Raw genomic sequence first — 25,531 nt, 5'->3', positions numbered from 1 at the left:
ACCTCTAATTCCAAAATGGCCAACATGATGTTCCTTGAGTGAATTCCTGGGGCTCTGGGTGTGGGGCCAATACTGCAAAGTGTTTAGTGTTGAAGTTCAAACACGAGGAAATCTGCAGATGCTGGAAATTCAAACAACAACACACACAAAATGCTGGTGGAACGCAGCAGGCCAGGCAGCATCTATAGGAGAAGCACAGTCGAAGTTTCGGGCCGGGACCCTTTGTCAGGACTAACCAAAAGGAAAGATAGTAAGAGATTTGAAAGTAGTAGGGGGAGAGGGAAATGCGAAATGATAGGAGAAGACCGGAGGAGGTGGGATGAGCTGGAAAGGTGATTGGCGAAAGTGATACAGAGCTGGAGAAGGGAAAGGATCATGGGACAAGAGGTCTCGGGAGAAAGAAAGGAGGCGGGGAAGCACCAGAGGGAGATGGAGAACAGGCAAACAACTAAATATGTCAGGGATGGGGTAAGAAGGGGAGGAGGGGCATTAACGGAAGTTAGAGAAGTCAATGTTCATGCCATCAGGTTGGGGGCTACCCAGCCGGTATATAAGGTGTTGTTCCTCCAGCCTGAGTTTGGATTCATTTTGACAGTAGCTCCTGTACTGGATAGACATATCAGAATGGGAATGGGACGTGGAATTAAAATGTGTGGCCACTGGGAGATCCTGCTTTTTCTGGCGGACTGAGCATAGGTCTTCAGCGAAACGGTCTCCCAGTCTGTGTCGGGTCTCACCAATATATAAAAGGCCACACCGGGAGCACCAGATGCAGTATACCACACCAGCCGACTCACAGGTGAAGTGTCGCCTCTCCTGGAAGGACTATCTGGGGCCCTGAATGGTGGTGAGGGAGGAGGTGTAAGGGCAGGTGTAGCACTTGTTCCAATTACAAGGATAAGCGCCAGGAGGGAGATCAGTGGGAAGGGAAGGGGGGGGGGGAGACGAGTGGACAAAGGAGTCGTGTAGGGAGGATCCCTGCGAAAAGCGGAAGGGGGGGGAGGGAAAGATGTGCTTGGTAGTGGGATCCTGTTGGAGGTGGCGGAAGTTACGGAGAATTATACGTTGGACCTGGAGGCTGGTGGGGTGGTAGGTGAGGACAAGTGGAACCCTATCCCGAGTGGGGTGCTGGGTGGATGGGGTGAGCGCAGATGTGCGGGAAATGGGAGAGATGCGTTTGAGAGCAGAGTTGATGGTGGACGAAGGGAAGCCCCTTTGTTTAAAAAAGGAAGACATCTCCTTCGTCCTGGAATGAAAAGCCTCATCCTGAGAGCAGGTGCGGCAGAGACGGAGGAATTGTGAGAAGGGGATGGCATTTTTGCAAGAGACAGGGTGGGAAGAGGAATAGTCCAGGTAGCTGTGAGAGTCTGTAGGCTTATAGTAGTTATCAGTAGATAGGCTCTCTCCAGAAATGGAGACAGAAAGATCAAGAAAGGGGAGGGAGGTGTTGGAAATGGACCAGGTAAAAGGCAGCTTGCTCCTGCCCCACTGAACTCATTTCTGCATACCTTGACACTGTCTTATCCCCCCTTGTTCAATCTCTTCCCACCTATGTTCGTGACATTTCTCATGCTTTGAATTTTTTCAATGATTTTAAGTTCCGTGGCCCCCACCGTCTTATTTTCACCATGGACGTCCAGTCCCTATATACCTCCATCCCCCACCGAGATGGTCTCGAAGCTCTTCGCTTTTTTTTGGATTCCAGACCTAACCAATTCCCCTCTACCACCACTATCCTCCATCTAGCGGAATTAGTTCTTTCTCTTAATAAATTCTCCTTTGGCTCCTCCCACTTCCTCCAAACCAAGGGGGTAGCCATGGGCACCCGTATGGGTCCCAGTTATGCCTGCCTTTTTGTTGGCTTTGTGGAACAGTCCATGTTCCAAGCCTATATGGGTATCCGTTCCCCCTCTTTTCCTTCACTACGACTGCATTGGCGCTGCCTCCTGCACGCATGCTGAGCTCGTCGACTTCAATAACTTTGCTTCCAACTTTCACCCTGCCCTCAAATTTACCTGGTACATTTCCGACACCTCCCTCCCCTTTCTTGATCTTACTGTCTCCATCTCTGGAGACGGCCTATCTACTGATATCTACTATAAGCCTATAGACTCTCACAGCTACCTGGACTATTCCTCTTCCCACCCTGTCTCTTGCAAAAGTGCTATCCCCTTCTTACAATTCCTCTGTCTCTGCCGCATCTGCTCTCAGGATGAGGCTTTTCATTCCAGGACAAAGGAGATGTCTTCCTTTTTTAAACAAAGGGGCTTCCCTTCATTCACCATCAACTCTGCTCTCAAACGTATCTCTCCCATTTCCTGCACATCTGCCCTCACCCCATCCACCTGGCACCCCACTCGGGATAGTGTTCCCCTTGTCCTCACCTATCACCCCACCAGCCTCCAGGTCCAACGTATAATTCTCCGTAACTTCTGCCACCTCCAACGGGATCCCACTACTAAGCACGTCTTTCCCTCTCCCCCTTTCTGCTTTTCACAGGGATCGCTCTCTACGCGACTCCCTTGTTCACTCGTTTCCCCCCCCATCTCTTCCCACCGATCTCCCTCCTGGCACTTATCCTTGTAAACGGAACAAGCGCTACACCTGTCCTTACACTTCCTCCCTCACCACCATTCAGGGCCCCAGACAGTCCTTCCAGGAGAGGCGACTCTTCACCTGTGAGTCGGCTGGTGTGGTACACTGCGTCCGGTGCTCCCGGTGTGGCCTTTTATATATTGGTGAGACCCGACGCAGACTGGGAGACTGTTTCGCTGAACACCCGCACTCAGTCTGCCAGAGAAAGCAGGATCTCCCAGTGGCCACACATTTTAATTCCATGTCCCATTCCCATTCTGATATGTCTGTCCATGGCCTCCTCTACTGTCAAAATGAATCCAAACTCAGGTTGGAGGAACAACACCTTATATACCGGCTGGGTAGCCCCCAACCTGATGGCATGAATATTGATTTCTCTAACCTCCGTTAATGCCCCTCCTCCCCTTCTTACCCCATCCCTGACATATTTAGTTGTTTGCCTGTTCTCCATCTCCCTCTGGTGCTTCCCCCCACCCCTTCTTTCTCCCGAGACCTCTTGTCCCATGATCCTTTCCCTTCTCCAGCTCTGTATCACTTTCGCCAATCATCTTTCCAGCTCTTAGCTTTATCCCACCGCCTCCGGTCTTCTCCTGTCATTTCGCATTTCCCCCTCCCCCTCCTACATTCAAATCTCTTACTATCTTTCCTTTCGGATAGTCCTGACGAAGGGTCTCGGCCCGAAACATTGACAGTGCTTCTCTTATAGATGCTGCCTGGCCTGCTGTGTTCCACCAGCATTTTGTGAGTGTTGAGGTTCGGTTGTTTGTACTCAATGACGCAGCACTGCGCAAATACAGTGTGGCCACTTAATTAGCTGCCTCCTGTACCTTATAAAGTGGCCACTGAGTGTGTGTTTCTGGTCTTCTGCTACTGTAGCCCAGCCACTTCAAGGTTTGACATGTGTGCGTTTAGGGATGCTCTTCTGCATACCTGTCGTAAAACGTGTTATTTGAGTTACTGTTGCCTTCCTGAAGGCTTGACCCAGTCTCGCCATGCTCCTCTGACCTCACTCATTAACAAGGCATTTTTGTTTTTTGTTTCATACACCATTCTCCATAAACTGTAAACAGTGTGGCCCCATAGTGCAATGCTATTACAGCTCGGGGTGTCAGAGTTTGGAGTTCAATCCCCAGCATCCTCGAAAGAGTCTTCACATCCTCCCCATGGAATGCAAGGGTTTTTCCTCAGTGCTGCAGTTTCCACCCACAGTCCAAAAACATACCAATTTGTAGATTAATTGATCATTGTAAATTATGTGATTGGGATAGGGTTAAATCAGGGTTTGTGGGGATTTCCTGAATGGCCTGGTTTGAAGAATCTATTCCATGCTGTATCTCAAAATAGATAAAAATAAAATCCCAGGAGATCAGTGGTTTCTGAGATACTCAAATTGCTTAGATTGGCACCAACCATGGTCAGAGTTACTTAGATCACATTTCTGCCGCATTCTGATGTTTGGTCTGAACAACAACTTAACCTCTTGCAATATCTACAAAATGCTGGAGGAATTCAGTAGGCTAGGCAGCATCTATGGAAAGAGTAAACAGTTGATGTTTTGGGCCAAGACCCTGCCTCAGAACTGGAAATAAAAAGATGAGAAGATGTCAGAGTAAGACGGTTGGGAGAGGGGAGGAAGAAATACAAGGTAGTAGGTGATAGGTGAAACCAGGAGAGGGGGAGGGGTGGAGTAAAGAGCTGGGAAGTTGATTGGTGAAAGAGATAAAGGGATTATCTGATAGGAGTGGGCAGAAAGCTATGGAAGAAAGGGAAGCAGGAGGAACTCCAGAGGGAGGTGATGGGCAGGTATCCCTTCACCATTCCTTTTTCCCTCATCTCCTTACCTGCCTATCACCTCCCTCTGGTGCTCCTCCCCCTTCCCTTTCTTCCATGGCCTTCTGTCCTCTCCAGTTAGATTGCCCCTTCTCCAGCCCTTTATCTCTTTCACCAATCAACTTCCCAGCTCTTTACTTCATCCTTCACCTCTCTTGGTTTCACCTATCATCTACTACAGGGGTGGGCAAACAATTTGACTTGTGGGCCACAAAGGGTTCTAAAATTTGACAGGGGGGCCGGACCAGGAGCAGATGGACGGAGTGTTTTGGTAATACACCTCATAAGAGAAAATAAAATATCATGGGATATGTAGAAAACATGTGCTTTAATTTCAATTGAAAATGAACAAATGCATTACAACAAAATATCTGTCTTTGAAGTCCCATGGTATTTAGCTATTTATTGAAATGACTTTTAAAACACTGAAAATTAAATGAATAAAATACAGCTTTTTTTAATAGTAACAGTTATTATTTTAAAGCACTGAAAATTCTGTTATCCTTCAAGATATTATCATCATCACTCTCCTCCTGATTGTCTTTATTTCAAAAACGGTAGGAGTTGCAGGTCTACTTGTCCTGCTCCTTCTTATTCAATTGTCCCCTGTGCCAAAACTCAACAACGACCAGCCAGTATGTGGAGCGCGTTATTTGATCTGGAGCGCATTTTATATTTTGAGAACGTACGTGCACCTGCGCACTACTCATGTCCATAACTTAACAGAAATGACATGTAACATGTAAGGCTTATTGAAAAAAATATTTTCAAATGCATTTTTTACATAACACAACGAAGAAAGTTATTTTTAATTTCAGTGGGAACAGTGTTGTTGGTCTCCCTTTTTAGCCAGCACATCAAAGTCTGGATTTAGTTTTGTTGTGGCGATTCTCAGGATGGATCTGAGGTGTTGGTCAGTTAACTTGGATCTGTGGCTGGCTTTGTTGATGTTCATGACGCTGAACGCCTGTTCACACAAATAGGTCGAGCCGAACAAAGAGTAAAGCGCAAATGTGGAGTAATACGCTGCACCTCAACAAAGGTCAATGTGTAGCGGTGTGCTACATGCAGCGCTAAAATTACGACACGGAGTCGGTAACTGCAGTCGAAGAAAAAAAACTTTATTCGAAATCCCCAGCCTCACTTTTAAGCCTCCCTCAACCTGCCCCCCTGCGCAGAGGCTCCAAAGCTCTGTGCTCGCAAATCCCCGCAGGCTATCTCCCTTAGCCGGAACGCTGGCTAATTGTGAGTCGGTTCAGATGTGCCAGGAAATGGGTCGCCACAAATGTATATAGAGTGCGTCATCTATTGGGAAAACGCCAGAATTGCGGGGAAAAAACGTTAACAAGGTTTAATAATATAATTTCATCAAGTTCTGTGGGCCGGATTAAAAAGCTTAACGGGCCGCATATGGCCCGCGGGCCGTAATTTGCCCATGCCTGATCTATTACCTTGTATTTCTTCCTCCTCTCCCACCACCTTCTTACTCTGACTTCGCATCTTTTTTTCTCCAGTTACGATGAAGGGTCTCAGCCTGAAATGTCAACTGTTTACTCTTTTCCATAGATGTTGTCTGGCCTGCTGAGTTCCTCCAGCATTTTTTGTGTGTATTGCTTGGATTTTCCAACATTGGAGATTTCCTCTTGTTTGTAACTGAACCTCTTGATGATGTCTGCATGCTTTTATTGATTAGCTGATTAGATGTTTGCATTAACAAGCAGGTGTACCTAATAAAGTGGCCACTGAGTGTAATTCACATTGCAGTGATACTCTTAGTGGACTGGAAGCAGGTGAATGCCTAGATATTTGTGATACACTTAAGAGCATGAGGTAATTACTTATGAAGTGGAACAATTGTGACTGCTCATTGAAAACCTTGTCTATTTCTTCTAGGTTAATACCTGTGCTTACATTACACAGAAAGTGGAATTTGCTGGAATAAGGTCAGATTTGAAGCTCTTTTTGTATCAGCTCTCCCATGTGCACCCTTTGATTATTTGGCTTAGAGTTTTAATTTATTATGTTTTAAATTGTCTGTTATTTTGTCCAATACGATTATCTCTCCTTTTCTGCACATCTTACCCATGACAAAAAATAAACAATATTTCTAATGTCTGGTGCGTCTGAGCAATGAGGGTAGGTGGTCCTGGTGCACCTCCTCGCTGCCAACTCATAGTAATGTTGTTCAAGGCTGAGGGTTAAGGAAAGGGGACAAGGAGGGAAACTACAACCTCTTGAAATCACCAGTGAAGCTTCAGTCTTCAGTCTTTGTGCAGGGTATAGTTCCTCTTACATAGACCTCATACTCTTGGGTACCCTGCTTGTTTCCCTTCATCTTCCTACTCCATCTGCCTATCATTGATGCCCTCCTCCTGCTGGGTTCCCTCCCCCTCCTGTTCCCATCTGCCACCCCACCTCCATCTTCCACCCTCCTCTCATTACATTCCATTAGGCTCTTGAACAAAACAGAATAACTACATTCATCTATTGAGATGTTCCCACAACCAATGATCACACTTCAAGGAACTTTTTATCTTGTTATTTCATGCTCTTGTTATTTATTGCTGTTTATTTATATTTCATTTGCAGTTTGTTGTCTTCTATGCTCTTGCTCTTTCACTGATCTTGTTTACAGTTCTATAGATTTGCTGAGTATACCTCCAGGAAAAAGAATGCCGGGAATGTCATGTGGTGACATGTTTATACTCTGATACTTTGAACTATCATCTGCAGTTCTTTGTTGCCTCTACCTGTCACCTCCTATCCTCTGTCACTATATCTTCCCTTCCTCCATCTGCCATCACCTCTCCTCACCTGGATCTACCCATCACCTGCCAGTTTTTGCTTCACCACCCCATCTCCCCTCTGATCTTTCAGTCCAGGTGAAGAGTCTTGACCCAAAATGTTGATTGTCCATTTCCCTCTGTGGATGCTGGCTGAGCTGCTGAGTTCCTTTCACAGTTAGCTTGTGGGCTGCATTTCAGATTTCCATAACTGAGGGCAAGAACGAAGGCCTTCAGTTCATGCTGAAGCTGAGCTTGCTCTGATGGAAGATCAGCTTATGGAGAGACTGAAAATTATGAAGGCTTTTCTTATCCTAAATAAAACAAAGCCAGATTAGTTGTTATGTAATTGGTTTAAATTTCAGAATCAGGTTTACCATCACTGACATGTCATGAAATTTGTTTTGTGTTGGCAGTATGGTGTCATAAAATATCCTGTGTTATAAATTTCAATAAGGAACATACAAAAAAATTAAATAAGCAGGACCAGAAGATAGCAAACGCAGTGAGGTAGTGCACGTGGGTTCACTGACCATTCCGAAGTCTGATGGCGGAGGGGAAGAAGCTGTCTCTAAGACATTACCTGTGTGTCTTTAGTCTCCGAATAGTAGTAATGAGAAGAGGGAACGCCGTGGGTGGTGTCAGTGCTTGATAATGGATGTCGCCTTGAGGCATTGCTGTCTTGAAGATGTCCTGATTGGTGAGGAGGCTAGTGTCCATGATGGAGCTGGATTTGTAGAGGAACTGAGAGATTGGAAGGGTTTTATTTATGTACCAAATGATTGACTTTGAGTTTCACCAAACATCTGGCTGCCTGCACTTGCTGTTCAGGTGCACAGTGAACAACTGCTCCCTTGAGCTATCCCTAGACGTGATCTTCATCTGTAAACTAATGGTTACCTGCTCAGATGGCCTTGCCATTGTATGAAAATGCCCCACCCAAAGAACATAATTGGCAGCCGGGTCACACTCCTCCCCCCCCCAGCTGAGGCAGCTCTCAGACGTGATTGAAAAATGACTCAATTGACAAATACTCAATATCTATTACATTAAATATATGATTACTTGTTTTAGATTTTTAAGCAAACAAAAATGTAAAATGAATACAAGGGATATTTAAACTAAATTGGTGAAAATAGTCTTTTAAACTGAACTTTCTCCTTGCTGACATCGTGCTCCATTTCACTGAATGGGCTTGCTGATCGAGTGTAAGGAGTAACTAGGCAGAGGTGCTGGGAAATTCTGGATGCCTGTCCTCTAGCAGACTCCTGAGTTGTAAGATTAAAAGGCAGCATCTCTGTGTAGAAGTAGATTCAATGGTCCCTTCTAGAATGGAATTGATTGGATACCTTGGGGTGGGAAGAAAGAATCACAGGCCTGCAGGGGAAGAGTTAAGTAGGATCTTAATGGATTGTGCTCTCTAAGAGCTGCTACATGCACACTAGAATGAATGGCTACTCCTCCACTATAATGCGTTCTTTATCTGTGGTGGGCTCATGGAGAATGATTATGTCTGAGAAAGTTCAGTACCCTGTGAACTCTTATCTGGATCCTGGCAGAGGACACATATTGTTTCCTTTGTACTTGTTGAGAATTCTTCAGTGATTATCCCCAGCTAACCCTGGTTATTTTGCTCCTCCAGGGCACAAGCAAGTGAACTTTGGGTTAAGGGTGAAAAAGTCACATGTGGATACATTGGTGAAGATACAAGGGTAAGAATTGATCTGTGACCCTGGTGCATGATCTTTCCAGTGAGTTGGAATTCAGTTGTAGTAGTTTCTGCCATCATGTTCATCATTACTGGAATCAGGCCATGAAAATTTTTTATATTAGCATGATGGATAAGTCTATTAATTTTATTTCTTGGAATACTAATGGTTTAAATCATCTGATTAAATGTAAAAAAATATTTAAAATATTCCATAGACTAAATGCTAATATTATCTTTGTACAGGAGACCCATATTAGGAGGGAGGATAATCAACGCTTTTTTAGGTTCTGGATGGGTCAACAATTTCATTCGAATTGTACTGCTAAAATTAGGGGTGTGTCTATTTTTATAGACCCCCTCAATTTCGTTTATACATCATGAAATTATATCTGATACACAGGGCAGATTTTTGTTGATTACTGGTTCACTTTTTAACCGAAAAGTGGCTTTAGTTAATATTTACGCTCCAAATTTTGACTGCCCTGATTTTTTTAAATGTTTATTTACTGCCCTTCCTAATCTAAATGAATATATGTTGATAATGGGTGGAGATTTCAATTGTTGTTTGAATCCTTTGATGGATAGATCTAAACCTATTCGAACTCTTCCGAATAGATCAGCTTTACTTATTAACTCTTTTATGGTTGATTCGGGAATTACTGAAATATGGCGGTTTTTGAACCCTAAAGATAAAGAATTTTCGTTTTTTTCACATGTATATCATAGTTATTCTAGAATTGATTATTTTCTTATCGATCATCGTTTATTAGCAGATGTTATTGATTGTAAATATGATTCTATTGCTATTTTGGATCATGCACCTTTGAAGTTATCTATCAAGATTTGAGACTCTTTCATTAATACTAGATCTTGGAGACTCAATGCTACTTTGCTTCAAGATCCAGAATTTATTACCTTCATAAAATAGCATATTGACTTATTTTTTTCAACAAACTATACCGAAGAGATTGACAGAGGAATACTTTGGGACTCTTTTAAGGCTTTTATTCGTGGACAAATTATCTCATATTCTGCTGGTAAAAGAAAACAAAGATATTTAGATATAGCTTTATTGGTGGATAAAATTAAAGAAATTGATGATTTATTCCGTTACTCCTACCAAGGAACTTTATAAGAAGAGAGTTGAACTGCAAATGGAACATAGCTTACTGTTATCTTCTTCAATTGAGAATCAATTAATTAAGACCAGGGCTCAATTTTATATTCATAATGATCGAACTGGTAAATTGTTAGCTAATCAATTAAAAGCTATTTCAACGAAGCGACAAATTATTAAAATTCATAAACAAGACAGTAATCTGACTACTGATCATAAAGAAATTAATAATACTTTCCAAGATTTTTATAAATCTTTATATCAATCAGAATTTGATGGTGATCTGTCTAAGATGGATAATTTTTTTAGCAATTTGAATATTCCCAAACTGACAGATGAAGATCGAAGTTTATTTGATGCTCCTATTTCTTTGGCTGAGGTAGGAGAGGCTATTTCATTGATGAATTCAGGGAAAGCTCCTGGCCCTGATGGTTATATTATAGAATTTTTAAAAACTTTTTCTTCTTTGCTTTCCCCTTGGCTATGTGAAATCTTTAATGATGCATTTATTAAGAAGAGATTACCCCAGTCTTTTTATGAAGCTACTATTTCTTTAATTCTTAAAAAAGATAAAGATCCTACTTTATGTGCATCTTATCGCCCTATATTGTTACTAAATGTAGACTCTAAGATTCTTACAAAAATTTTAGCTATTAGGTTAGAAAAGGTACTATCACAGATTATTTCAGGAGATCAAACTGGTTTCATTAGGAACCGATACTCCTTTTTTAATGTTAGAAAATTGATTAATATAATTTACACTTCCTCACCCACAACCCCAGAATGTGATCATCATTAGATGCTGAAAAAGCTTTTGATAGAGTTGAATGGACATACTTATTTAATGCCTTGAAGAATGTTAGTTTTAGTTCTAATTTTATATCATGGATTAAATTAATATATTATAAACCTGTTGCTTCTGTTCTTACAAATAATTATAGATCCTCTTTTTTTCAATTATCTCGTGGTACGAGACAAGGTTGTCCCTTAAGTCCTTTATTATTTAATATTGCATTAGAACCTTTAGCCATTGCTATTCGTGAATCCCCTAATATTTTTGGTATTACCCGTAATGAGAAATTATACAAGTTATCACTCTATGCTGATGACTTGTTGTTATATATTTCTGATCCTGATAATTCTATTCCCGCTATTCTATCCTTGTTGGTTCAGTTTGGTAGTTTTTCTGGTTACAAATTAAATTTGGATAAGAGTGAACTCTTTCCTTTAAATGCACAAACTTTACTGAATGACAAGATACCATTTAAAATTGTTACTGATAATTTTATTTATTTAGGTATAAAAATTACAGAGAAATATAAAGATTTATTCAGATTGAATTTTTTACTTATGCTTCATCAAATTCAACAACTTACTACTAGATGGTCTCCTTTATCCTTATCATTGGTTGGTCGGATCAATGCTGTTAAAATGATGATTTTACCGAAATTTTTATATTTATTTCAAGCCTTACCAACTTTTATTCCTAAGTCTTTTTTTGATAGCATTGATTCAAAAATTTCCTCATTTGTGTGGCAAAATAAAAACCCCAGATTAAGTAAAAGACAGTTACAGAAATCTAAAAAAGATGGTGGTTTAGCTTTACCCAATTTTAGATTTTACTATTGGGCGAATAATATTTGGAATTTATTATACTGGAAATTAGATTTAGATTTACCATTGTGCCCACAGTGGGTAAATTTAGAATTTAATGATACACAAGGATATTCTCTATTTTCTGTTCTTGGTTCTTCTCTCCCTGTTGATTTAGTTAAACTTAATAAACAGATATCTAACCCTATTGTCAAACATACATTTCGTAAATATTTTACTCTAAAAAACTTCGTTCTTGATAGCCCTATCTTAATTTTTTCTTTAAACCCTCTTTAACAGATCAAGCTTTTAGTATATGGAAAAGGAAAGGTATAATATGTTTTCGCGATCTTTTTTCTGAAGATAGTTTGATGTCTTTTGATCAACTTTCTAACAAATTTAAATTACCTAAATCTAATTTTTTTAGATATTTACAAATTAGAAACTTTTTGTATAAAGTTTTACCATCCTTTCCTAATTCAACTTTGATAGATTTTTCAGATATGATTTTTACTTTAAATCCCTGTCAGAAGAGATTAGTGGCTCTTATTTATAATATGATTATGAAGATACAACCAGAGATATCAGGTAGAATTAAACAGGAATGGGAAAAAGAACTTCAATACAATATTTCAACGGAAAAATGGGAAAAAATTTTACAAATGGTTAATTCCTCTTCTATATGTGCTAAACATGCTTTAATACAATTTAAGGTTGTACATAGAGCTCATATGTCTAAAGATAAGCTTGCTCGGTTTTATTCTCACGTTAATCCTCAATGTGACAGATGTCATTTAGATGTGGCTTCACTGACCCACATGTTTTGGTCATGTCCTACTTTACATAATTATTGGAAGGACATATTTGCTACCATTTCCTCAATTTGGAATATTGATTTACAACCTCATTTTATCACTGCAATTTTTGGTATACCAAATGAAGATGATAGTCGATTCTCCCCTTCAATTAGACGAATGATTGCCTTTGTAACATTAATGACCAGGAGATCTATATTACAAAATTGGAAAGAAGTAAATCCTCCTACCACATTTCAGTGGTTCTCTCAAGCTATTTCTTGTTTAAGTTTAGAAAAAAATTAGAAGTACTATTTTTGATTCATCAATTAAATTTGAAGAAACTTGGACACTTTTGTCATTCGACACTTTCATATGAATTAATTTGACTTCTTCCAGACCTTTACTCTTATTATTCTTGTTCTGGTGTTTTTGACACTATCATATACATATAAACTATTATTACTGCCCATGTTAGTTTAGGCTTATTTTTTTTATTATTTCCTTAAATATACATCTTTTCTTAGATTTTATACTTTTTTTTCTTTTGATGATTATTTTTAATCTTTTCATGTATAATCAATATAAATTAGATTGATTATTGTATGATCCTTTTTCGCTGATAGTTTAATAAGATATTGTTATCTTGTTACTAATTTAATTTCAAATCTATTGTATTCATAACCTATTTAATATAGTATTATGTTATGTTTTTTTTTAAAAAACTAATAAAAAGATTGAAAAAGAAAAAAGAAAATTTTTGTCCACTCCTAATTAGTCTGGTGTGGGACTGCTGTCTTGTATTGCTGAGAGATGCTTGGTACAAGTGACTGGCTTGCTGGCCTGTATGAATGAAGATGCAGTTATGAATGAAGATATAGAGATTAATTTTATTTGTCCATGACTCACTAACCTTAACCTGCACATTTTTAGAATTTTGGAGGAAATCTGAGTGGTCACGGGGATAATGTACAAACTCCTTGTACTGTAATTTTTTCCAGTTCAGGAATCAAACCCTGATCATTACAGCATAGTGCTCACTGCTGTGTGACTGCACTGCCCAGATCAACCATATTGCTCTGGGATTGGAATTAATTGCAACGCTGAGCAAACAAGGGCATTGGGTCTCTTGCCTTAAAAACTGTTGGGGAACTTATAGCAGGTCAACTGACTTAAACCTGGAAGCAATTGATCTGGATAAGATCTGTATTTTGTATGCTGCCTTCAGCTGCTGACCAAAGAAAGTGATTTAAAAAAAATTATTCTTTTTTATAAAAGTCTTGTTTTTTAAAGATGACATACCTTTAATGGGAGGAAGGCAGCAGGAGATATCATAGAGATGCACTTGAAGTGTGCTTGGCCTCCCCAAGTCATCCACATTTGGTTTGGTGTGTAAGGTGTAACCTGGTTCTGTTGCAATGGCGTCTGAAATAGCCTGTGAGTGTTGACGTTTAGGAGTAGTCCATAGGATGGAAGCTTCCAATAAGACCAAAGGGAGATAGTTAGTAGAATGTGTGAGAAGAATCGAAGATTATGCTAAATTTTAGATGATGTAGAAATGAGAGAAATGTCTGAGAAACATAAATGGGATGAATGCTGAGTGTTCTTGTTGGCTTTTGAAACAAATAGATTTGGCTTGCATGATTCACTCAATGAGAACTTCCTGGAAACTGCTGGGAGAAATCCTTAGGGGTGAGCTCTGCACAATGACTGTGTCTTCTATATCATGGGTGGTCTATGTAACCCTTGGACATACAGTAAATCAATAAAAGCCATAGCCTGCTAGGTCACACTCTCATACTTGATCAATGGCAAAGATACTGCTGCTTGTGCAGGTAATGTCAGCACATTCTGGCAGTAACACTAACATTTCCCTGCAAAGTTCTTGTGTTTGATTGGGGAAAGGAATATTCTGACAAAATTCTGTTCATGGAAAAATGTTTAAATTATAATTGTAACATTATTGGTGTCCATTTCAAAGGTGGTGTTTCGATCTACTTCTGCCATGGTCTACATTTTCATCCAAATGAGTTGTGAGATGTGGGACTTCGATATCTACGGTGAGGAAAACGTACACTATAGTGGGAAAGAAATGCCTGGCAGCCTCTATACAGAAGCTAGAATCTTTGTTTAATTATTTGTACATCTATACAGAAGCTAGGATCTTCTAGCTTCTACAGTAGTAATGGTTCAGTGCAGGTTGGAATCACTCATGTTCTCTGACCACACCAGCAGTGTGGGGACTCTTGCTTCAAAATAATGAGTCGGCCAAGAGTTGGGAAGTACGGCTTTAACCATTCAGATGGAAAATTTCTTCATCCTGTGGCTGGCTAGTGAATCTTTGGAATTCTCCACCCAAGAGAACAAGAGGTTCACTTGCTGAGAATGTTTAAGAGGGAGATCATAGAAACATAGAACATAAAACATTGCACTACAGTACATCCCGTTTGGTCCATAATGTTGTACTGGCCTTTTCAAATACTCCTCTAATGTGTCTTCTATCACCACCCTTGGAAGGATGTTCCATGCTTTCATCACTCTATATAAGAAAAAAAGAGAAAAGCTTACCTATGACCTTCCCCTGCACTTTCCTCCACTCACCTCTGTATTGAAATGTTCTTCTAATCAGTGAATAAATGGGTCAAGAGTTTGATTGCTGTCTCTAGCATTGCTGTTGGACCATTGACCTTGATTTGGCAAACTTTGCACTCCTCATTTGTGACTGGAGAAACACTTCAAGTAAGTTACAGATGTTTGTACTAACATTTTGCTTTCTTAACCATTCTGTCATATTTTTCCCTCATTTAGGTGACTTGTACTTTGAGAAAGCTGTAAATGGTTTCCTGGCTGACCTCTTTGCCAAATGGAAGGTAAATAAAATAAGGAAATGACCGGCAACTGATTGGAAGATTTTGTTAATTTTGAAATGCAGTATGCTGAATTCAGTGCAGTAATGGATGGCCACTGACAATATGGCACTTATGATTTATTTAATTCCTGCCATAAACGTCCCACACTGGGACAAAAACACTGAAAATGCAAAGGTAGAGAATCTTCTTTGGGTGTGGGCTTTACCAAGAGTGTTGGTTCAACCATTTGTGTATAAGTGCAGAAGGACATGCTGCCGTACTGTGTCTGGGGTAGACAGTGGGCAAAGCAACACAGGGTTACCTGACCTCGGGTTCACCAACCTATCTGTTGCAGATGCACCTGTCCATAGATTGTTCATGGTGGCCACTGTATTTGTGGAGACAAAGACCTGTTTTCACACTAAGGACACTTTCTGTTGTGTTGGATTACAAGCATGCTAAATGGAATAAACTCAGAGCAGATCTGGCAGCTCAAAAACTGGGCACCCATGAGGCACTGTGGACCATCAGCAACTTGCAGCATCTGTAACCCTGTGATATGATGTTTGTTATTCTCTTGCTCTGCCATTGCTAACGAGCCAGGGATAAGCAGTAGATAGAGTTAAAAATGAGATGCAAACCCAGTGAAGTTGCAAATCAGGACCTAGTGTTCAACAACAAATACAGCATGTAATAGGCTGAGCTGAGCAGACTTGCCATCATATCAGGTCAAAGCTCTGCAGTCCTGAACTATCATTCTAAAAGGTCCCAGGAACTTCATTAAAGGTGGGACACAGGATGTGGGTGCTGAAGACAAGGCGAGGGTATTTGCAGTCCTGTTGGACCCAGTGATGCTCCATTGTGGTTTCTTGCTGAGATTCAAACTGTCACTTAAGCCATTCTACGGCCTATTTTACTCACTCCATGTGATGTTAAGATATGGCCAAGAACGCTGAACAAGGCATAAAAGTGAGACAGAGAACATTCCAGTTCTACTCCGCAACTAACTGGTCCAAAAAGGAAAATTAGGAGAGCCAGAAGGGGCCACGAGAAGGACTTGGTGGGCAGGATTAAGGAAAACCCCAAGGCATTCTACAAGTATGTGAAGAACAAGAGGATAAGATGTCAAAGAATAGGATCTATCAAGTGTGACAGTGGGAAAGTGTGTATGGAACTGGAGGAAATAGCATGTGCACTTAATGAATATTTTATTTCAGTATTCACTATGGAAATGGATCTTGGTGATTGTAGTGATGACTTGCAGCAGACTGAAAAGCTTGAACATGTAGATATTAAAAAGGAGGATTTGCTGGAGCTTTTGGAAAGCATCAAGTTGGATAAGTCGCTGGGAGTGGATGGGATGTACCCCAGGCTACTGTGGGAGGTGAGGGAGAATATTGTTGAGCCTCTGGCAATGATCCTTGAATCATCAATGGGGATGGGAGAGGTTCCAGAGGATTGGAGGGTTGTGGATGTTGTTCCTTTATTGAAGAAAGGGAGTAGAGATAGCCCAGGAAATTATAGACCAATGAGTCTTACCTCAGTGGTTGGTAAGTTGATGAAGAAGATCCTGCGAGACAGGATTTATAAACATTTAGAGAGGTATAATACGATTAGGAGTAGTCAGCATGGCTTTGTCAAGGGCAGGTCGTGCCTTACGAGCCTGATTGAATGTTTTGAGGATGTGACTAAACAGATGAAGGAAGAGCAGTAGATGTAGTGTATATGGATTTCAGCAAGGCATTTGATAAGGTACCTCATTCAAGGCTTACTGAGAAAGTAAGGCATGGGACCCAAGAGGACATTGCTTTGTGGATTGAGAACAGGCTTGCCCACAGAAGGCAAAGAGCGGTTGTAGATGGGTCGTATTCTACGTGGAGATCGGTGACCAGTGGTGTGCCTCAGGGATCTGTTCTGGGACCCTTGCTCTTTGTGATTTTTTTTATAAATGAGGAAGTGGAGGGATAGGTAAGTAAATTTGCTATGACACAAAGTTTGGGGGTGTTGTGGACAGTGTGGAGGGCTGTCAGAGGTTATAGCAGAGCATTGATAAAATGCAAAACTGGGCTGAGAAGTGGCAGATGGAGTTCAACCCAGATAAATGTGAAGTGGTTCATTTTACTAGATCAAATATGATGGCAGAATATAGTATTAATGGTAAGACTCTTGGCAGTGTGGAGGATCAGAGGGATCTTGGGGTCCAAGTCCATGGGACGCTCAAAGCAGCTGGGCAGGTTGACGCTATGGTTAAGACGGCATACGGTGTATTGGCCTTCATTAAACGTGGAATTGAATTTAGGAGGTGAGTGGTAATGTTGCAGCTATATAGGATCCTGGTCAGACCCCACTTGGAGTACTGTGCTCAGTTCTGGTTGCCTCACTACAGCAAGGATGTGGAAGCTGTAGAAAGGGTGCAGAGGAGATTTACAAGGATGTTACCTGGTTTGGGGAGCATGCCTTATGAAAACAGATTGAGTGAACTCGGCTTTTTCTCCTTGGAGCGACAGAGGATGAGAGGCGACTTGACAAAGGTGTATAAGATGATGAGAGGCATTGATCGTGTGGATAGTCAGAGGCTTTTTCCCAGGGCTGGAATAGTTGCCACAAAAGGACACAGGTTTAAGGTGCTGGGGAGTAGGTACAGAGGTGATGTCAGGGGTAAGTTTTTTTACACAGAGAGCAGTGAGTGCATGGAATGGGCTGCTGGCAACGGTGGTGGAGGTGGATACGATAGGGTCTTTTAAGAGACTTTTGGATAGGTACATGGAGCTTAGAAAAATAGAGGGCTCTGGGTAAGCCTAGTAATTTCTAAGGTAGAGACATGTTCAGCACAACTTTGTGGGCCGAAGGGCCTGTATTGTGCTGTAGGTTTTCTATGTTTCTAAAACAGTTCCAACATGGGCATGCACCCAACAATGGGGAGAGTTCCAGGCTCATCTTATCCTGGAAATGCAAGTGGACCAAATATAAGCACAGGTCAGGGTGAGAAATCTGTTACGAAAATCTCATCTCCTGCAGCCCATCACCTTTCCACTGTTGACATGTCACATTTCTTTCCACTGCAATATGTTGCTTCAATGACACTTACAAAGCTTACTAAAAACAGTTAGCATTCAGTCCTCTGCCACCAATATGCAGTATATATCATCTTTAAAATACACTGCGGTTGCTTGGTCAGTTTATTCCTACAGTAAGTTCTTCTCTAAATTCCAAGTAAATTTATTGTTGAAGTATGTATATGTCTTCATTGACTATCCTGAGATTCATTTTCTCTCAGGCATTCACAAGGAAATAAATGCAATAGAATTTGTGAAAAGACTAAGCAAAGACTGACGACAGCTGAAGTGCAAAATAAGACAAATTGTACAAATAAATAAAGGAATGAATACCGTAATACTGAGAATATGAGTTGAGAATATCTCTGGGCTGAATCCACCACTCCATCCAGTGGTTATCATTGATTACTCTGAATTTCACAACTCTCTTTCCAACAGCACTGAGGGAATACCTTCAGAAGAGGGACAACATTTCAAGAAACCAGTTCACCAGTATCTCAGGGGTAATTGGGTCATCTCTGATGCCTAGATCTCAAAAACTGAATAAATATAACAAATTTTCATTATATTTCTTCTCTCTAGCCAGAAAAACACTTACTTTTGATCTCAGAATCTAATACTAAGAGGAGAAAATAAATATGATATTGCAATATAAATTTATGCTACAATTAGTGTCTCATCAAAGGAGATGTTATAATTTATTTTTCTTCCATTGTCCTTTAATTTTAGGAGAAGAATTGCAGCCATGAAGTGACGGTTGTTCTGTTTTCTAGAACTTTCTACGATACCAAGTCTGCAGGTGAGTTTGTCCTTCAAGCTGGGACTTTATCTGGGACTTGTGATCACCTCAGTAGGGATGGTCGAAAATGAAAATGGAGGCTGTTCAGCCTATTGTGTCTGAAGTTGGAGAAGAGCTTCCAACACTTAAATTACACAAATGCTGGAGGAACTCAGCAGGTCTGCTGAAGGGTCTTGGCCCTAAACATCAATTGTACTCTTTTCCATAAATGCTGTCTGGCCTGCTGAATTCCTCTTGAGTGTGTTGTTGGGATTTCCAGCATCTGCAGAGTTTCTTGTATTTGTGTTCCTCAGTAAATCCCACCTTCCAGGGCAAGGTCTAAAGCCCAGCAGGTCACTGCATTTCAAGTCGTTACCCATGTGAGGGTTTCTGTTAGTCTCTGTCCCTGTCTCTGTCTCGGTCTGTGTCCTGGGGTGTTCAAGACTACCAACCACCTTGAGGGAGAAAACATTTTCCTCTTGTCCCCTCTAATTCTTGTTTCTTTTTTAATCACTCGGCTGAAGGAAATGTGTTGCCAGCAGGCACAAGGACAGCTTTCGTCTTACTATTATAGCACTTACTATTATTGTATGGTCCCTCATACAATAAAATTTCTTTCTGCTTTCTGTTATTGTTTTTACACTGGTGAGACTCAATACACTGCTGAGATGGAATAACTTGTATGGATGGCAAGCAAAACAAATTTCATACTCTTCCTTGGCACATGTGATGTTATTAAACCAATTTACAGTAATCTATATTGACAGTTCATTACTTATTGCATTTCATTTAAGTTTCCACTGAACTACCTCCTTTGCAGTTCAATATTCCTCATACCTGCCAATATCTACGTAAATCTCGAGTGCATAGCCACCTTTCTTGTAACTCGGTGATTGGAACTGTGTGTGTAGTACTCACATTTTTGTCTCACTCATTGTACACAGTTCCATGGGAACCTCCCTTCTCATAATCAAAACCTTGGTTGATAAAGTAAATCTTTTTTAAAAGATGTTAATGATCAATCAAATCAAGTCAAGTCACTTTTATTGTCATTTCAACCACAACTGCTGGTACAGTGCATAGTAAAAATGAGACAACATTTTTCAGGACCACGGCATGACACAGTACAAAAACTAGACTGAACTATGTAAAAAAAAACAACAACAACACAAAGGAAGCTACACTAGACTACAGACCTACACAGGACTGCGTAAAGTGCACAAAAACAGTGCAGGCATTTACAATAAATAATAAACAGGACAGTAGGGCAAGGTGTCAGTCCAGGCTTTGGGTATTGAGGAGTCTGATAGTTTTGGGGAAGAGACTGTTACATAGCCTGGTTGTGAGAGCCCGAATGCTTTGGAGCCTTTTCCCAGACGGCAGGAGGGAGAAGAGATTGTATGAGGGGTGCATGGGGTCCTTCATAATGTTGTTTCCTTTGTGGATGCAGCGTGTAGTGTAAATGTCCGTGATGGCTGGAAGAGAGACCCCGATGATCTTCTCAGCAACCTCACTATCCGCTGCAGGGTGTTGCGATCCGAGATGGTGCAATTTCCGAACCAGTCAGTGATGTAGCTGCTCAGGATGCTCTCAATACAGGATGCCCTGTAGAATGTGATGAGGATGGGGGGTGTGGGAGATGGACTTTCCTCAACCTTCACAAAAGGTAGAGACGCTGCTAGGCTTTCTTTGCTATGGAACTGGTGTTGAGGGACCAGGTGAGATTCTCTGCCAGGTGAACACCAAGAAATTTCGTGCTGTTTACGATCTCTACTGAGGAGCCGTCGATGTTCAGCGGGGAGTGGTTGCTCCATGGCCTCCTGAAGTCAACAACCATCTCTTTTGTTTTGGTCACATTAAGAGACAGGTTGTTGGCTCTGCACCAGTCCGTTAGCCGCTGCATCTCCTCTCTGTAAGCTGACTCATCGTTCTTGCTGATGAGACCCACCACGGTCGTGTCATCGGCGAACTTGATGATATGGTTCGAGCTGTGTGTTGCAGCACAGTCGTGGGTCAGCAGAGTGAACAGCAGTGGACTGAGCACGCAACCCTGGGGAGCCCCCGTGCTCAGTGTGATGGTGTTGGAGATGCTGCTCCTGATCCGGATTGACTGAGGTCTCCCAGTCAGGAAGTCTAGGATCCAGTTGCAGAATCCTGCCACCTTTTAAAGACATACACTCTAAAGTTTCCTTGTATTTGCTCAGATGATGGAGAAATGATAGTTGGAGATTCTTTAACAGGGTGAGATATATTCCATCTGGACCTGGTGACGTATCCACTTTCAGACATTCTGAGAACCTTCATAATTCTCCTTTAACTATGTTTCTCACACTTTGGGGTGGCAAGGTAGTGCACTGGTTAGCACAATGCTTTACAGTGTTAACAACCTGGGTTCAGTTCTCGCCTCTGTTTGTAAGGAGTTTGTACATTCTCCCTGTGACTATGTGGGTTTTCTCCAGCTGCTCCCATTAACTCCCACATTCCAAAATGTCTGTGGATTAATGGATTATTGGTTATGTGGGTATGATTGGGTGATGCAGCAAGTTGGGCCATAAGGGCCTGTTACTGTGCTGTATCTCTAAATAATTAAATAAAAATGCTTCCTCCTGAACTGCAATATCAGCATTATCCCCTCTCCAACCACCACGTTCATAAAGGCATCTGTGAAATATTCACCCATACTACCTTCTTTCCTCAGCTATCAGCTTGCTCATTATGAACTTTGGTGCCCTCTCTTTCCTCTTTTATCTTTGTCCTTTTCCACACTGATGCTAAAACCAATCTCTGTATGCTCTTGCTGGTGGACTCTTTAGCTTGGAAATCTGCACTAATTGTGCTGCTGCTTATAATTTATTGTTGTTTTGGGTGTTAGCTGTTGAGAAATACATCACTGACTCAAGTTAATTTGCTTACATTTATATAAAATTAATGGTCCCATGTAAGGCCGAAGTCTGAAGTCAGAAATGCTTTAATTCATATTCAGATTTACTTATCAGATGTGCATCGAAATGTGGTGAAATACATCATTTGGGTTGACAACCAACACACCCAAGTTTGTGTTTTCTTTGAATATGGGTCATATTTGTACCAACGATCTAGGTAGGAAAAGGGAGGAAGTATTGAAGAAAGAATATAGGGAGTTAGGTAGAAAGCTGAAAAACATGACCTCCAGGGTAGTAATCTCTGGACTGCCTGTGCCATATGCCAGTGAGGGTAAGAATAGGATGATTTGGCTGATAAATGCTTGGCTGAGGAATTGGTACAGTGGGGCTTGATTTTAGATTTCTGAATCTTTGGGATCTCTTCTGGGGAAGGTATGCCCTGTACAGAAAGGATGGGTATCAACAACCTAGCAGGCAGCTTGCCACAGCTGTAGGGGAAGGTTTAAACTCAGACATCGGGGAATGGGAACCGGAGTGATAGGGCTGAGGATGGGGAAAGGACATCCAAGGACACAAATTGCATCAAAAGGACAGGCAGAGGGATAGTGTGGTATATCTGTTAGTAAAAAATCATTAGAATCATTAGAACTCAAATCATTAGAAAGAGGTGATATAGGATAGGAAAATGTAGAATCCTTCTGGGTAGAGTTAAGAAACTGCAAAGGTAAAATGACCCTGATGGGTGTTGAACATAGACCTCCAAATAGTGGCCAGTATGTGGGGTTCAAATTATAATAGCAGATAGGAATAAAAGCATGTAACAAGGGCCAAGTCATGGGGGACTTCAATATGCAGGTTGATTGGGGAAAGTCGGATTAGTGCTGAATCCTAAGAGAGAACTTGTAGAATACTTATGAGATGGCTTTTGAGAGGTTTGTGGTTAAATCCACTGGGAAAGACAATTTTGGATTGGTTGTTGTGTAGTAAACCAAATTTGATTAGGGAGCTTAAGGTATAGGAACCCTTTGGGAAGTAGTGATCATAATATGATAGAATTCACCCTGCAGTTTGAGAGGGAGAAGCTAAAGTCAGATGTATTAGTATTATCGTGGAGTAAAGGGAGTCATGAGAGAGGAGCTGGTTGATTGGGAGGGGTCACTAACACGGATGGCAGCAGAACAGCAATGGCTGAAGTTTCTGGGAGCAATTCAAAAACAGCAGGACAGACCCATCCCAAGGAAGAATGTTCTACAGGGAGGATGACACAACTGTGACAAGAGAAGTCAAAGACTGCATAAAAGCAAAAGAGAGCGATACAATATAGCATAAATTAGTGGGAAGTTAGAGGATTGGAATTCTTTTAAAAACTGACAGAAGGCAACTACAGAGCCATAAGGAGAGAAAGATGAAATTTTAGGGTAAGCTAGCCAATAATGTAAGAGTCAATATCAAACATTTCTTCAGATATACTGTATGAAGAGTAAAACAGAGGTAAGAGTGGATATTGGATACTGGAAAATGACACTAGAGGGGTATTAATGGGGGAACAAAGAAAGAAACAAACAAACAAACAAACACACTATCAATGCCTCTTAATCATCTTATACGCCTCTATCTCCATCGCTACAAGGAGAAAAGGCCAAGTACACTCAACCTATTCTCATAAAGCATGCTCCCGAATCCAGGCAACATCCTTGTAAATCTCCTTTCCACCTTTTCTTTAGTTTTCACACCCCTCCTGTAGTGAGGCGACCAGAACTGAGCACAGTACTCCAAGTGGGGTCTGACCAGGGTCCTATATAGCTGTGACATTACCTCTTGGCTCCTAATCTCAATCCCACGATTGATGAAGGCCAATGTACCATATGCCTCCTTAATCACAGAGTCAACCTGCGCAGCAGCTTTGAGTGTCCCATGGACTCAGACCCCAAGATCCCTCTGATCCTCCACACTGCCGAGAGTCTTACCATTAATACTATATTCTGCCATCATATTTGACCTACCAAAATGAACCACTTCACACTTACCTGGGTTGAATGCCATCTGTTGCCTCTCAGCCCAGTTTTGCAACCTATCAATGACCTGCTGTAACCTCTGACAGCCCTCCACACTGTCCACAACACCTCCAATCCTTTTGTCATCATAGTCAGGACGTCAAAGGTTGCACGGAGAAGGCAGGAGAATGTTGTTGAGCCATGATGCAATGGCCTAATTCTGCTCCAATCTGTTATGGTCTTACGTTATTTAAAGAATTTTTTGGGAGGAAAAGTCTGTGACTTCATGTATTCCCTCGCTGACTTTAATATCTTGTTCTTTAATGAATGTTCTTGCTGCATATGGTTCTCTGGCCTTCTCACCAGCTCACCACTGGCATCCTACACCTCTGCTCATGGAACTGAACAGGTGCTGAGAGTCATCATGTCACACACGAGGAAATTTGCAGATGCTGGAATTTCAAACAATAACACACACAAAATGCTGGTGGAACACAGCAGGCCAGGCAGCATTTTGTGTATGTCACACACTATTCTTTTTTGGATTCATGTTCTTTGTTATCTCCATACACTTTCCCCAGTAACATTACCTGACCTTCTGATGCACATCAAGTTACTTTATCACCACCTTACAGATCCTGCTGCATGGCCTGATGTTTTTATATTTTTCATTGTTGTTAATGCTGTTTCCATCTCGAATAAATTCCAATGTCCAGTTCCCTTTACTCAAATCATCTGATAACTGAGCTCCACAAGAAACCCTGGGGTTCAGCTTTCCAAACCTTCACTTTCAGCCACTCCCTGCTTTCCATTGCTTTGTGAGTGGTTCTGTCAACAAAATCTCATCTGCTTATCAGATATGGAACTGGTTCTTCTCAACGGAAGGCAGAACTGCTGAACAAGTAGTATATTCTGTGCCTGTTTGCAGTTCTGGCCACCTCCACCCCTCCTGCAGCTCTGGCTGCCTCGTGGTTAGCACAATACAGCCTTACTCATCACCAATTGGGGTTTGATTTCAGCCATGGTCTGTAAGGAGCTTGTACATTCTCTCTATGATCATGCGGGTTTCTTATGGTTTTGGGAATGCAATGTTGGTGCTTGAATCATGGCGACACTTGCAGGCTGCCCAGCACATTCTCTGACTGTTGTGTTGTTGACCCAAACAATGCATTTCACTGTATATTTTAATATTTCCATGTAAACATGACAAATTTAGCTAATCTAATCTAATATATATGATCCCATCCTGCTGCTTTCACATGCATACCTTACTCTGATCTGTTGTGTTGGCTCCAGATGAATTTCCTGAGAGTCACCGATCCTCTATTCAGCAGGACCACGAGGGAAGATTCTATGAAGACTTTTATAAGTAAGTTTTTAATAAAATTGACTTGGTTTTTCCTTGTCTTCCACTCTGTGGGGCATGTGTTTCTCTGAATGATACTTGAGTCATGGAAGGAGGTGATTCATTGGGGCCCAAAGTTTTAGCTGAACAGCAGGGTTATGCTTGTGCCTTTGTTGGACTGTCTTTAACTTCGGTTTAGTCTTT

The 25,531-nt window shown here is 41.2% G+C and overlaps 1 protein-coding gene across 9 annotated transcripts in view; it reads left to right on the top strand.

Annotated features, from left to right (window-relative positions):
* depdc5 (DEP domain containing 5, GATOR1 subcomplex subunit) overlaps positions 1-25,531 on the top strand; it is a 252,686-nt gene that overhangs the window by 22,318 nt on the left and 204,837 nt on the right. For all 9 annotated transcript variants that reach the window (XR_009514532.1, XR_009514533.1, XM_059983254.1 and 6 more), the window contains 6 exons: positions 6,319-6,368; positions 8,851-8,920; positions 14,405-14,483; positions 15,232-15,293; positions 19,058-19,127; positions 25,279-25,351. Coding sequence is in view for 7 of the 9 variants with exons in the window: in XM_059983254.1 (XP_059839237.1) it covers positions 6,319-6,368; positions 8,851-8,920; positions 14,405-14,483; positions 15,232-15,293; positions 19,058-19,127; positions 25,279-25,351 (404 nt within the window). In the remaining 2 variants the exon portion in view is untranslated. The remainder of the gene's footprint in view (positions 1-6,318; positions 6,369-8,850; positions 8,921-14,404; positions 14,484-15,231; positions 15,294-19,057; positions 19,128-25,278; positions 25,352-25,531) is intronic.

This window comes from Hypanus sabinus, chromosome 10, assembly GCF_030144855.1.
Source record: "Hypanus sabinus isolate sHypSab1 chromosome 10, sHypSab1.hap1, whole genome shotgun sequence".
Taxonomy (NCBI): Eukaryota; Metazoa; Chordata; class Chondrichthyes; order Myliobatiformes; family Dasyatidae; genus Hypanus; species Hypanus sabinus.
The sequence above is the reverse complement of the archived record's forward strand: the minus strand, read 5'-3'. Positions and strand labels throughout refer to the sequence as shown.